Here is a 14,931-nt window from a genome sequence, read left to right on the forward strand (position 1 = left end):
TTAAAAATTCATCTATTTTAAAACAGATGGAGTATTATACTATTTATTAAGATACCAATTGTTTTAAACATTTATATATATTGACAAACAAAACCATTTGTTTTGTCACCGCAGAATAGTCGGTTGACCTCGGTCGTCTGTAATTCATAGAAAAAACCTTTGTTTTATCAGTTTTAAACTATAAATGCCATGATTTACAAAATGATTGAAATTTTCTATCCTTGAGATGTCTTGACAATTGATCATTAGCATACCAAATTTATTTAGACTACGTATTGATATTTGTTTTCATATATAACGCAACAACTATAAGTTATATATATATATATATCGCCATGAATATGTATGTGCTGTTTCTGAAAATATATAGAATAATAAAAAGATGAAGTCAAAATGAATCAATGATATATAATTAGATTGAAATAGTGATCACATTTGGATCAACACGTGAAGGGGTAGGTTGTTTTCTGGTGCAGGTACTACTGCCGACTCTACCGCATTAGAAGCTGCCATCAATATTTCAAATGTCCCAAAACATGTTGGAGTTTATTATAGAGAAATTCATTTGATCCTTTAGCTACTACAATACACATTATTTTAATATTCTATACCAACTAATAGCATAGTTATTTTAGCAAAAAAAAACTAATATCATAATTATGCTGAAGTTGTTACTTTGTTAATGGGAAATGCATCTGCAAATTAAAAAGATGTGCAAACCTTCTGTTTTTATGTTGCTTTTGAGCTCTGTTTCTCGCATTTCACTTTTCCTTGTAAGTGAAATGTATAACTAGTAAGTTGAATCGACTCAAACATGAAAATGGCGGCCTTGTTATCTGCTACCTAAGTTTTGTTTCTTACTTGCATATTTGGTTTGATTGACTAAATTATGTTCGGATGTACGTATAAGGGATTAATTACACTATATAATATAACAGCAAAATATGTGAATTATATTGCTGTGTAGAAAGTTTCAGAACATTATATAAGATCTTTAATCATACGCCGCATGAACATTATATAAGATCTTTAATCATACGCCGCATGAACATATTAAGACAATAGTTGAGGCGTTGAAGGAGAGAAGCACATGCAAGCAAGGAGGCTAGAAAGTTTGACTTGTCGTAAACTCGTATTCCAAAGCGAAACTTTTAGCGATGATTGTTTAAATGTCTACAGAACATAAAATACGAAATAATATAGAAGTATTAGACCAACTTCATCTCTTGTATGAGATAAAAACACTCAGTTTTGAAAAACTATTGCATAGGTGTTTCATAATTTGTAAAATTCCATCAATATGTCTATTAATATTTAAATTTGATTGTTTTTTAAAACTCTTTCCTCATATACTAAGGATGGAGTTGGTCTTTGAAATATTTCATTGAATTGTATAGAAAGTTAGGATATTGTCGCGGGAAAACTGAACCTGATTTGAGTGGAACATGCAACCTCATGAGTCAGATACGCTATTTTTTTTTACAACAAGATATTCACAGAATCAGATGCGCTACCATTTGCATTAGATTTGAGCGTTTATAATTGAACCCAATAATCTGAATCGAATACGACCATAAAAAAAATTCAAATCCGATCCAAATCATTTAAAAATATTCGAATGGAACCTAGAAATTAAGTACTTTGAATATCGGTTACAATCCGAACTAATATCCCAAAATAATCAAACTTAATTATTTTATAAAATTTAAGATAGTTTAGATATTTTGAGCTATGTATAATTTTGTTGTTGTTGTGAATAACATCATTGATCTGAATATATTTTTGCATTGTTGAGATAGGATTGGACAAATAAACCGAATCTGAAAATCATAACCAAACTGACTCGATAAAAGTGAATCCGAGCCGACATAAATACCAAATGGATTTTATCCGCACCGAATCCGAACCCAAATGAATATAAAAAAAATCTGAAGATAAAAAATCCAAAAAAAAAAATTTGTACCAAATCCGATCTCAACCAATTATTTGTATCCAAAACATACTAAGATATTATTGAATGTCTATAATAATTATCTATTACATAAATAATTAATTTAAATACTTAGTCTAATATATATATTTTTACTTACTTGTCATCGATTCATAGGCAATGCTTTGTGGTTCAAGAAAAGCTGGTAATGATCTTTTTTACTTAGTGCTTCTGGAGCAGAGACCAAGTGTTCCGGAACTTTGAGTGCCAAATCTGATGTCTGAATCAACTAATCAGAGACAGACAGGGGAATTGTTGTCAACGCTTTGGATCTCAGGAGCCATTGTAGGAGTTATTAGGCCCAGTGGATCAGAAGATGATAAGACGATGGGCTTTACGCAGACAAAGCCCAGAGCATCTTCGGCTACAAGACAAACATCCCCAACGGTCACAACCTCAGTCAAGGAGAAAGGCAAAGCAGCCAAAGGTACGGAACCCTCGCCTCCCAAGATGCAGCTCAGCAACAGATATGATGCTCTGAAGGATAAGGATGACTGAGCTGTCAGAGACACCTGTCAGACATCTAGATTGTTCCAATCGCTTGTATAAATAAACCTAGAGTCACTCTTGTAATCCTCAAGTTTTGATAATAATAAACTTCAGAAATATTCAGTAAAGTTCTCTTCTTTCCATAGCTCTCTGACTGCGCTTATGGTATCAGAGCCATGGATGGAAATCAACCTCCTGTTACCTCTCTCACGATCACTCAGGTCGTCACCTTGAAGCTCAAGGAAGGAAACTACCTTCTATGGAAGCTTCAGTTCGAGCAGTTCCTGTCGAGCCAGATGCTTCTTGGCTACGTGACCGGAGCTCAACCTAGTCCGTCAGAGACGATCACGGTTCGCAATGGAGATCAAGAAGTCGAAGCTCCGAACCCTGAGTTTTCTCGATGGATGCAGAAGGACAAGCTCATTCTCGCTTGGATCTATGGTACGTTGTCTGAAGACGCTCTGAAATCCATTTACGGTCTTCAGTGTTCGCAAGAGGTTTGGATTGCGTTGGGAAAGAAGTACAATAGGGTCTCAGCAACTCGACGTCTGGATCTTCAACGACGTGTTCAGACTACGGTCAAAGGCAACAAGAAGATGACTGAGTATCTTTCTGAAATTAAATCTCTCTGTGACCAGCTTGATTCGATTGGTGCTCCAATCACTGAGCATGAGAAGATCTACGGTGTTTTGAACGGTTTGGGTCGAGAATATGAAACTGTCACCACCGTCATTGAGCATTCGATGGATGTCTTCCCTGGTCCGTGCTTTGAAGATGTGGTTCACAAGCTAACTGGCTTTGATGATAAGCTCCGAACCTATCAGCAGCAGACTGATGTTTCACCTCATCAAGCCTTATATGCCAACAGAGGAGGATACTCTGGACGAGGAAGAGGCCAGAACAGAGGAGGATATCGTGGTCGCGGCTCTTACTCTACGCAAGGTCGAGGCTTTCCTCAGCAGTTTGGTCAAGGCGCGCAAAGGTCGTCCTCTGCTTCTGACAACCAACGTTCTACATGTCAGATATGTGGCAAATACGGTCATCCAGCCTACAAATGCTACAAGAGGTTCGATGTTAACTTTGTGGTTAGTGACCCTCCTCCTCAGGCGAATTTTCTCACGACGGTGGCAGCCAACAATCAGTCTACACCATCAGGAGCTGAGTGGTATCCAGACAGTGGCTCATCGCATCATGTCACAAACTCAGTTGATCATCTTGACACAGCTCAGCCATATGCTGGTATGGATCAGGTGATGGTTGGTAACGGTGAATTTCTCCCCATCACTCATGTTGGTTCTGCTTCCATCCCGACTCAGTCAGGTAACATCCCTCTTTCTGATGTTCTTATATGCCCTGATATCACCAAATCTCTGCTGTCAGTGTCAAAACTCACAGATGATTTTCCCTGCGAATTTACGTTTGATTCTACCACTGTGTGTGTAAAGGACAAAGCAACCAGCAGAATTCTCAGTCAGGGTAACAAGGTCAAAGGTCTTTATCGGCTGGATGTTCCACAGTTCTTGACGTTCTACTCCTTCAGACAGCAAGTTGCAAGCGATGGAGTGTGGCACAAGAGACTAGGCCATCCAAATGATCAAGTCTTGAAGCACCTTTCAGCAATAAAAGCCATTTCGTTCAATAAGACTTCTCAGTCATTGTGTGAATCATGTCAACTTGGCAAGACATGTAGACTTCCCTTTTCTAGTTCTGATTTTCGTTCAAATAGACCTCTTGAGAGGATACACTGTGATGTATGGGCCTGCTCCTGTTGTATCAACTCAAGGCTTCAGATTCTATGTAGTGTTCATCGACAATTACTCAAGATTTTGTTGGTTTTATCCACTTAAAATGAAGTCTGATGTGTCTACTATCTTCAAAGCTTTCCAATCTCAAGTCGAAAATCAGTACAAACAGAAAATTTCAGTCTTTCAGTCTGATGGTGGTGGTGAATTTGTTAACAAGAACTTGTCTGATCACTTTGCAGCAGCTGGAATCAGACATTATATCTCTTGTCCTCACACTCCTGAACAGAATGGTATCGCAGAAAGGTGTCACAGGCACATCACAGAGTTAGGCTTGTCGATGATCTATCAGAGTCATCTACCTTTAAGCTTGTGGGTTGAAGCTTTCTTCACGTCTGCCTTTCTCAGCAATCTATTGCCTACAACGGTTAACAACAAGATGATCAGTCCCTTTGAGCGGTTGAATGGAACTCCTCCAATCTACACTGCACTAAGAGTATTCGGTTGTGCTTGTTATCCTTATCTACGACCTTATGCCAACAACAAGTTCGATCCAAAATCTCTCCTCTGTGTGTTTGTTGGTTACAACGAGAAGTACAAAGGGTATCGCTGCTATCATCCACCCACTGGTCGTGTCTTTATTAATCGTCATGTGTTGTTTGATGAAGAACGGATGCCGTATAAAGATACCTACCAACATCTTCTTCCCTCTCCATCTACTACCCTGACTACAGCGTGGAGTCTACAGCATAAAACAGTAGATTCAACTCATGAAGATAGTATGAACCAGAGGGTTGATGAAGACATTGGTATATCAGTTCCTCTTCCTACTCAACCGCCAAATTCTCCTGGTCCCTCTCCCGCAGTATCAGCAGAGAGTCAACAAAACTCAGGCTCGTCCAATGCATCACAGCCTCCATTGGATCCTGTCGTTCAAGAAGTTGATCAACCAGCGGTCAACACTCATGGCATGACGACAAGAGCAAAAGCTGGTGTTATGAAACCCAACCCAAGATATGCCTTAATCACTGTAAAAGGAGTTCCTCAACCTCCGAGAACAATAGCTGAAGCTTTGAAGCATCCTGGTTGGAATGCAGCAATGGGAGAGGAGATTGGTACCTGCAAGGAAACTGAAACTTGGAGCTTAGTACCTCTACCACAAGGAGCCATTCCAATTGGTAGTGGATGGATACACAAGACTAAATTGAACGCAGATGGGACTGTGCAGAAGCTTCGTTCAAGACTAGTTGCCAGAGGCAATGAACAAGAAGAAGGTGATTGCAAAAAAAGAAGAAGATGAATCCATTACCGTTAAAGATTAACAAAGAATGTGATTGGTGAAATTGGAAGAATTTGGAGTAACTAAATTTAGAGAAAATTAGAGGAAAAGAAATAGAGGGAATGCTTGAAAATGTATTCATCTGGAAACAAGCTGGTGCTCAGGGAGCTAGCCGGAAAGTATAAGCCGGCAAGAATACAAAGTAAGTAAATCCTAATTCTTGCCGTCAAGTGTGTGTCTTGATGTTCGAATCCCCTTCTCGTTGTTTCCTTTTTTTTTTATATAGGCGGTCCGCATCTATCTTTACCTTAGGTTACTCTACCTAATGGGCTTTTTTTCGTCGGGCCGAGTAATCTGTCAGACGAATTGAACCGCTGAACTGGATGTGCTTAGTTGTTTCTGTTAGTTAGCTAAAAATAGTCATAAGCTGAGCTGATGTATTGTCTCGGGTCTCGTCGAGTCGATGTTCTGGATTTGAAAGGCCAGACTTACTATTTATGGACCTTGTGTAAGGATACAATCCATCTCCTAAATTTTCTCTCGCTAAGCTAAAATGATTTTACATGATTGGTTTTATTTTAGAGTAACTGAGCCGAAAATTATTTTCCCTCTAATTTTTTACTCTAATATACATTCAGAGCCAAAGGGTTTCAGCACATACTTTAGAGGAAAAAAGTTTCTCAAGTATACGATATTTACTCTAATATGGTGGAAACCATCAAATATATAAGAATGTATCAATAATTACACCAAGTTTATGTTAATGCATGCCTTATATACGAAGTAAATAATTATATGGTGACAACATCATAATCGGATTTAATCGATTTTAATTAGTATAGTATAAATTAGTGGAGTCAATACGTAATTAAAAATAAACTCAATTTAAACCAAACAACCCGACCCAACCTAACTCTATTAACCCGACCCGCACACCTCTTGTCTTAACCCGAAAAAACAAACATGACATTGTTAGGGTTTGTAAAGCAAAATCGATTTGGGAGTTTATAACACACAGAGAGAGGGACGGAGACAGAGAGACCAAGTTAAAGAAATTGAGAGAAATTACAAAAACAAAGCACATTCCTTTGCCCCTTCGCTTATTGTTGAATCTTCCACCCAATTCCATATCTCTTTCTATCACTGTATGTTTTCTTTTTATTTCTCTGTTATAAACCCTAATTTTTTATTTGATGAATGCATGTGACTTAAGTTGACCATGGATCGGGTTCAGGAGTTGGGTCAGTCGGGTTTTGTTAATTATGGTTTAAGTTTAATATATTACAGATTGATCCATTAAGGCATTAATATATACTAAAATCGATTAAATCGATTATAATGTTGTCATTATGTAATTATTTACTTTGTATATGTAGTATGCATTGGATGATTTTCACCAGAGAGTTAAACATCGTGTAATTGAGAAATTTTTTCTGATTTTAAAAGCCCATCTTGTGAGCCTGCTTATTGAGAGACTTATTCCGAGGACAAAACCGTCATTCCCGAAAAGAGCGTAAAACCCTAAACCCTTGTCATTTCATCAACATTCAACACACAACTCTCTGTTCTCATTTCTTCTTCTTCGTCGACTCCAATTTTACACGACTGTAAGCTTCTTCGCTTTTACTTTTCGAATCTGATCTATTACTTACTGTATCTAAAGCTTCTTTTTGTTACTATTTAAATCTGATCTTTGTGTTTTGTTTTTGCTTTGTTCAAATAGCAATCAGGTAAAAATTGCAGTGATCGTTGCGAGGGAGCAATCATGTTCGCACTTTCCAAGGTTTTGCGGAGGTTCGAATCTCTCTCTCTCTCTCTCCTTTTTAGGCTTACGCTTGGTTGCAATCTAGCAAAAAGGTTCCTTTTTTATTATTTTGTCTGTGTTGAGTTGTATTGATACTAATTTTCAGATCCCAGAGACTCCGACTTGGTGCTTGTTGTACTACTGCTCTTTATTCAAAACAAGAGATACCATCCGGAGAAAGAAGCTTCTTCACTCTTCAATCCCATTCCATTCTTCATGATACCCTTCCAAGAGTTTACAACATGTCTTCTTCTATGAGTAACCGTCTACTCTCCTCGACTGCCGGCACTAAAAGTGATCAAGAGGAAGATGACGACCTCGAAGACGGTTTCTCCGAACTTGAAAACTCCAAGTCAGGCCAAGAGTCTAGTACCAGTAGTAGTAGTGATGATAGTGACGTCGATGAGGGAAAGCTCTCCGCTGATGAAGAAGAAGAGCTGGAGCTAGACCTCACTGAAACCGATGATAGTAAAAAGACTTTAGAAAAGAAGCAATCCGAGCTTTTCAAGGCCATTGTCTCTGCAGGAGGTCTCTCTGTAGGCAGTGCACTTGATAAATGGGTGGAAGAAGAAGGAAATGAGATCACCCGAACCGAGGTTGCTAAAGCCATGCTCCAGCTCCGTAGGCGTCGCATGTACGGAAGAGCCTTACAGGTAAACTTTTACTTGTTCTTGTTGTGTTTGACTTTGATGTGTTCCAACGTTTTTGTTTTTGTATTAGATGTCAGAGTGGTTGGAGGCTAATAAGAAGATCGAAATGAACGAGAGAGACTACGCTTCTCGCTTAGATCTCATTGTTAAAACGCGTGGCTTGGAGAAGGGAGAAGCTTACGTGGACAAGATCCCCAAATCATTCAGAGGTGAAGTGATGTACCGCACCCTCCTGGCGAACTGTGTGGTCGCTTGCAACGTCAAGAAGTCTGAGCTTGTGTTCAACAGAATGAAGGACTTGGGATTCCCTCGCTCTGGCTTCACTTGCGACCAGATGCTTCTCCTCTACAAGAGAGTCGACAGAAAGAAGATCGCCGACGTGCTTCTCCTCATGGAGAAAGAGAACGTCAAGCCGAGTCTTCTCACTTACAAGATCTTGATTGACGTCAAAGGGTCGTCTAACGACATAAAGGGGATGGAGCAGGTCGTGGAGACGATGAAAGACGAAGGCGTTGAGCCTGACTTCAACACGCAAGCTATCATCGCTAGGCACTACTCGGTAGCCGGGCTTAAGGAGAAGGCCGAGAGTGTTTTGAAAGAGATGGAAGGGGAAAGCTTAGAGGCGAACCGCAGAGCGTTCAAAGATTTGCTATCCATCTACGCCTCTCTTGGCAGAGAAGACGAGGTGAGGAGAGTGTGGAAGATCTGTGAACCGAAGCCTCGCTTCGAGGAGTCTCTTTCTGCGATCCAAGCTTTTGGGAAGCTCAATAAGGTGCAAGAGGCGGAGGAGGTTTTCGAGAAGGTTATCAAGATGGACAGAAGGGTTTCTTCAAACACTTTCTCTGTTCTCCTGAGGGTGTACGTGGATCACAAGATGCTCTCAAAGGGTAAGGATCTGGTCAAGCGAATGGCGGAGAGTGGCTGCAGGATCGAGGCGTCGACGTGGGATGCACTCATCAGGCTGTACGTGGAAGCAGGGGAAGTCGAGAAGGCTGATTCTTTGCTGAGCAAGGCGTCGAAACAGAGCCATACGAAGCTGATGATGAGCTCGTTCATGTACATCATGGACGAGTACGCGAAACGGGGAGATGTTCATAACACGGAGAAGATATTCCAGAAGATGAGGGAGGTTGGCTATACATCTCGGCTTAGGCAGTTCCAAGCGCTCATGCAGGGTTACTTGAACGCTAAAGCTCCTGCGTATGGGATGAGAGATAGAATGAAAGCTGATAATATCTTTCCGAACAAAGCTATGGCTGCACAGTTGGCTCAAGGTGATCCGTTTAAGAAGACGACTATCTCTGATATTCTGGATTGAGTCAGAGACTCTTTCCTCCTACTCCTTTGTTCTTTCTGCTTTGTTCCTCCTTGTCTTTCTAACGTTTAGTTTGAGGCTTTGCTTAGGTACTGTATTTTTTTAATGTTTCTGTTTGGGTTATTTGGTGGTTGATTCACTTCAGAAACCTCCAAGCTTCATGACCTCTAAGATTTGGGGTAGTCTGGTTTTATGAGTAACTTAGAATAAAAAAAGATGGAATGTTACTCATCTTTTAACTGATAAATAAATAGAAGACCTTGGTTATGATGAATGATACACAACTACTAGAGTTCAACTGATCACTCAAGTCACTCAGAAAGACCTTGAAGCAAGTGCATTAGCTCATAGAGTAATGGGCAAGATGGTAAGGTTTGGGGAAAAAGGGCTGTCTCGTATAATCCGGAATGCTTGTGTATGCGTGTGTGACAGAGAATGAACCATTTCAAACCTTTTTTATGTGTCCAAGTCCAGTGATGAGTGAGTATTGCTAGCTTTGGTTCTGATCACTTTTGTTTGTAAACGGGCCTAACTGAACATCTAAAATGTCCAAGTCCAGTAACAACAGGATAAAGATGAATTATGCCATTGCTTGCAAAGAGAAAATTCTTGAAAATGGCGTGGCATATACGGAGCCGTCGGAGGAGTTTTGTTTTGTAGAAAAAAAACGACAAAAAGAGAAACATCTTGGGCGGAAAGAGCAAAGCTGTCAACAACGAAGGTTGTGACGTGTATACAAGAAACACCGTTTGTTTCTTTCTATTATCACCACACACACCCAGTACAAATATCTCTGGGTAAAAAGTGCAATCTTGCTTGCATGTATAGGAAGAACCGTTATTACGTCGCCAAGTGGAAGATCTCATTACCGTTGGGTTGTAATAAAAGGGTTATCTCTCGTGAAACCATTTGGTCCCACTTTAATGTTTCTCGCAGAAAGAATATTGAGAATGGAGGGAATCGATTGGATCTTTTTAATTAGGTCAGCAACACGCTCCCTCCCATGCCTCTTTCCCTCCTTGTGATATTTCTTCGGCAAGTTGGTGCACTGACAATCGGAGCCGTCTCTTTCATCCCACGGCTGCCAGTTATCCTCTTCATCAAAATTATCGATTTTTTTTTGTTTGAATATGAAAACATAAATTATATCGATTTTTCTTACAGAAAGATCCGTGAGTCATTTTTCTTTGAAGTATCACAAAAAATCATTTATTTCAAAAGATATAAAATATACTGTATATTAGGAACAAATACATTTATTTGCATCATAATTAATCACTAAAAAACATGTGTGTTGCATGGATTGGATTGGTGCCATCTTTTTCATATGTCATTTGTTATTCAAAATCGTATCCCTCTAGATTAGATGATGCGCCTCTTGAAAACATTTAGACCACCTTCATACCTTTCCAGCGAATATATGTTTTCTAACTGGTCCTTAGGAATATAGAATTATCTCCTATATATTATTTGAGAAGCATTGCAACATTTTTTTGTAGCCACGTGTCATCACTAGAATGATTCTTAGAATCCTTAGAGAAATAGGTTGGTCCATCTAAATATATAATAAGCTTTTTATTAAACCACAATAAATACATTATTAATGTGCTTCATTATTTCCTTAAATAAGATTTCGAAATTGCCTAATGTGGCTAAAGTATATATGACAATTAATGATTTTGAATAATAAAGATTTGATAAAAATAAGTGTGTATTATAATTATATTTGTTTAATTTTAAGCTATTAAAATAAATTAAACAATCATAGTAACTATATAATAAAAATTAAAAAGATTATTTATATATTATATTTTGAATTTTTATAAAAGAGTATAAATTACTAAAACTATTCAAAGTTTCACATTCAAATTTTGTGATCTATGATTTAAAACTTTTGTAACGATATGATACAAATAATTAAAAAATAATATAAGTTGAAAGTCTCATTTAATAAGTATCAAAAATAAAAGATATATAAATATATGTATTATTTTAAATTAAACTATATGCCATATAAAAATACATAAATATCTTAATTTTGAAATTTACTTTGAACATTTTTTTGATAAAAAATTTGAAAAAATATTGACAACTTAATTTTTAAAAATATTATAAATTACTTAAACCATTAATTCCACTGTGAAAATTTTGTTATCACTAAGTTAGACTTTTTGCTATAACAGATAAAAATGATAAAAAAATATGAGCAAAAAGCATCATCTAACAAATATTAATATCAAAATTATACCATATATATGTTACTATCATTTAAATTTAATTATATATCATATCAAATAGAAAAAATATTTTTTCGATTTATAAAATTTATTTATATGTTCGCACCAATTTAATTATATAAGTAGTATATAATGACTTTTTAATTATTTAATATATATTTATTATTTCATAATATGTTATAAACATATAATATATAAAATAATATATATATATATATATATATAATGTTCATCCCGCGCAAGGCGCGGGTCTTAACCTAGTGCAATATTAAAGTTGACCTCATGCTGTAGCTTCCTTCCTACCTCCTGAAATGTCAGACCACACACCATGTCTCTTAAACCTTGCCCTATTCCTACCTAAAGCCGGTACCTGCCCTTATCGATTCCAAAACTACCTAACCAAGCACCCTGGTTTCGCCTTGTTGATAAAAGACGCATGGATTCTAGCTGGGAGTGTGTGCCATACATTAACTCAGTTGTGCTGGAAGTTGAAACAAATAAAGAGTGAATTAAAAAAAATTAATCGAGAAAACTACTCTAAAATTCAGGAGAGAGTCTCTGAAACTCACAGTTTGCTTCAATGTGTGCAGGTTCAAGCGCTGCAGGATCCGAGTACAACCAACTACCAGACAGAAAGAGATCTCCACCAAAAGTGGAACTTCCTAAGAGAAATTGAAGAGTTATATTTTAGACAGAAGTCTAGAATAAACTGGCTACGAGAGGGTGATCTCAATACTACCTTCTTCCACAGGATCTGTCAGGTTAGAGCAAGCTACAACGCCATACGGGCTTTCCTTAGCGCCACAGGAGTTTGGATAACAGACCCAATGGAGATGAGTAATCTGGCTATCTCCCACTTCTGCTCAGTACTAGGACCGTCCTACACCCCTCCACTCATTCTATCATCTGATGAATGGTTCCGCGGTCTTCTGAGATTCCAGATCACTCCTGCACAATACACTACGATGATATCAACACCAACGCGAGAAGAGATCAGGTCAATGATGTTCAAGCTAAATCCAAATAAAGCCCCTGGCCCCGACAGACTCACATCAGGGTTCTTCAAAGCGGCTTGGGACTCTGTCGGAGATGAGGTCACCAATGCCATCACCAACTTCTTCCTTACTGGGTTCATGCCAACAGCTACAAATGCAACAATCCTCACGCTAGTCCCCAAATTCCCTGGAGCATCACAAGTAACCGATTATAGGCCAATCTCTTGCCTCAACACTATCTACAAAGTAATCTCTCGGCTGCTGGTAAAGAGATTGAAGACTATACTCCCTACACTCATACTACCCTGTCAAACTGCCTTTGTAAAGGGTAGACTGCTGCTTGAGAATACTGTCCTAGCTAGTGAGCTCATAAACGGTTACCACAAGAATAAGGGGACTAAGAAGATTACCATTAAAGTTGATATTGCGAAGGCATTTGACACTCTCTCTTGGGACTTCCTCTTCTCATGTCTCTATGGATTGGGTCTACCTGAGAAGTTTATTCACTGGCTGAGGTCTTGCATCTGCACAACTAGTTTCATGGTGGGTTATAATGGGACAGTAAATGGATACTTCAAAGGTTCTAGAGGACTTAGACAAGGGGATCCCTTATCACCATATCTATTCGTCATTGCAATGAACTGTCTATCTCATATGTTGAATAATGTGGCATCTCAGTCAAGGTTTAAGTATCACTCTCAGTGTAAAAAAATCAAATTGACGCACCTGTCGTTTGCTGATGACCTATTAATCTTCATAGAGGGTAACATTGAATCTGTCCAGTGTGTGTTGCAAGTGCTGAAAGAGTTTGAGCAGCGTTCAGGTCTGGCTGTGAGTATGCAAAAAACAAGTTTTTTTGCATCAGGGCTGACGGAAGATGAGATCAATAGGATTCAGGTTTCTACAGGAATGGCGTGTGGGAACTTACCGTTTCGTTATTTGGGAGTACCTATGAATTCCAGGAAGCTCTTCCTTGCAAGCTGCGAACCGCTGCTCCATCAAATCAAGATGAGGTTCTCCTCCTGGTCCACGAAAACACTGTCCTTCTCAGGCCGGTTAATGCTAATAAAAACTGTGATCTCAGGAATTACTACCTTTTGGTGTTCCTCCTTTGTTCTCCCTAAAGCTTGTGTCAAAAAGATTAACTCAATGTGTAGTGTCTTTCTCTGGAAGGGAAATCTGGATGCTCACAACACGGCTAGGGTGGCTTGGTCGACTGTGGTGAAAACAAAGGAGCAAGGTGGACTGGGAGTGAAAGACCTCCAGACTTGGAACAAAGCCTGCTGTATGCGACTGATATGGCTTCTCTTCTTCAGACCAGATTCTGTTTGGGTCTCCTGGTTCAAGGAAGTCATCCTCAAAGGATCAGTAAGTAATTTTTGGAAGACTAACCCATCGCAAAACTACTCCTGGCTAGCAAACAAGTTATTGAAGATGAGAGCAGAGGCTTACCCTTTAATCCATCTGAGAATCCAAAATGGAGAGTGTGGCAGGTTCTGGATCGATAATTGGAGTCCCTTCGGGAGTCTTCATGAGTTCTTACAAGGAGGAAGAAGCAGACTGGGCATCCCAAAAAGTGCAACACTCGCTTCTCTTCATCGGAATGGAGTTTGGCGATTACCTGCAGCAAGAACTGAACATCAATTGCAGGTTCTCTCCTTCATCACAACAATCCAATTCAATGAAGAGGTTGATTACTATCAGTGGGAGATAAATGGAAAGACAAGCGACAAATTCTGTACGGGAGAGGTGTATCGTTACCTGAGAGGGGACGAGCCAACAGTTGACTGGGCGAAAGCTATCTGGACTACAAGGAGCATCCCGAGACAGAGCTTCCATGCGTGGCTGGTGGTGCAAAACAGACTCCCGACTCGGGACCGGATGATTGAATGGGGTATACAAGTGCCGTCGACATGCCTTCTCTGCAATGTAATTGATGAATCAAGAGATCATCTATACTGGGCGTGTGACTACACGTATGATCTGTGGAGGATAGTTGCTGGAAGATGCAGAGTCGTGCCTGAGCGGGGATGGGGAAACTCACTGAATCAAATGATATCTCTGCCTCCACCAGCCTCTTCTCGATCTCTGACTCTACTTGGATGGCAAGCTACTATCTACTGGGCCTGGAATGAGCGAAACCAGCGACTACATGCAAATCAATTTAGATCAATTGATACACTCTTTTCCATCATTGATCATCAGATCAGAAATAAGATTCAGAGCTTTCGAGAGACTAACCCTAGAAGATCTTCTGAGATGATGCAGCAATGGGTGCGCTAAGGGGTGAGATCATTGCTGTCGTAAAATCACTATCCTTCGTTTCTCTGATTGCTTCGCCAACCACCGCTTCCCCGTCTCGTCTTCTCCGCTATTCCCATTACGAAAGGATCATGGGCCTTGTTTCAAAACTAGAGGTTACTGGGTTAT

At 39.2% G+C, this 14,931-nt stretch overlaps 1 protein-coding gene across 2 annotated transcripts; it reads left to right on the top strand.

Moving 5' to 3' along the window:
- The first annotated feature begins 6,964 nt into the window (after positions 1 to 6,964).
- On the top strand, positions 6,965 to 9,536 carry LOC103830428 (pentatricopeptide repeat-containing protein At1g80270, mitochondrial). 2 transcript variants are annotated; one of them, XM_009106205.2, is made up of 4 exons: positions 6,965 to 7,107; positions 7,224 to 7,294; positions 7,411 to 7,957; positions 8,025 to 9,536. In XM_009106205.2, exons 2-4 carry the CDS (start codon positions 7,266 to 7,268, stop codon positions 9,270 to 9,272), a joined length of 1,824 nt encoding a protein of 607 aa, XP_009104453.1. In that variant the 5' UTR covers positions 6,965 to 7,107; positions 7,224 to 7,265; the 3' UTR covers positions 9,273 to 9,536. The 2 variants fall into 2 exon arrangements, with proteins under 2 accessions (XP_009104453.1, XP_033130807.1); XM_033274916.1 differs by having other exon boundaries at positions 7,045 to 7,091; positions 7,244 to 7,294.
- The last annotated feature ends 5,395 nt before the right edge of the window (positions 9,537 to 14,931 follow it).

Source organism: Brassica rapa, chromosome A07 (genome assembly GCF_000309985.2).
Source record: "Brassica rapa cultivar Chiifu-401-42 chromosome A07, CAAS_Brap_v3.01, whole genome shotgun sequence".
Lineage (NCBI taxonomy): Eukaryota > Viridiplantae > Streptophyta > Magnoliopsida > Brassicales > Brassicaceae > Brassica > Brassica rapa.

Coding starts and splice junctions, on each gene's coding strand:
- LOC103830428 (XM_009106205.2), top strand. CDS start 7,266: ATGTTCGCACTTTCCAAGGTTTTGCGGAG. Junction 7,295..7,410: donor CTTTCCAAGGTTTTGCGGAG/GTTCGAATCTCT, acceptor ACTAATTTTCAG/ATCCCAGAGACTCCGACTTG. Junction 7,958..8,024: donor TGTACGGAAGAGCCTTACAG/GTAAACTTTTAC, acceptor TTTTTGTATTAG/ATGTCAGAGTGGTTGGAGGC.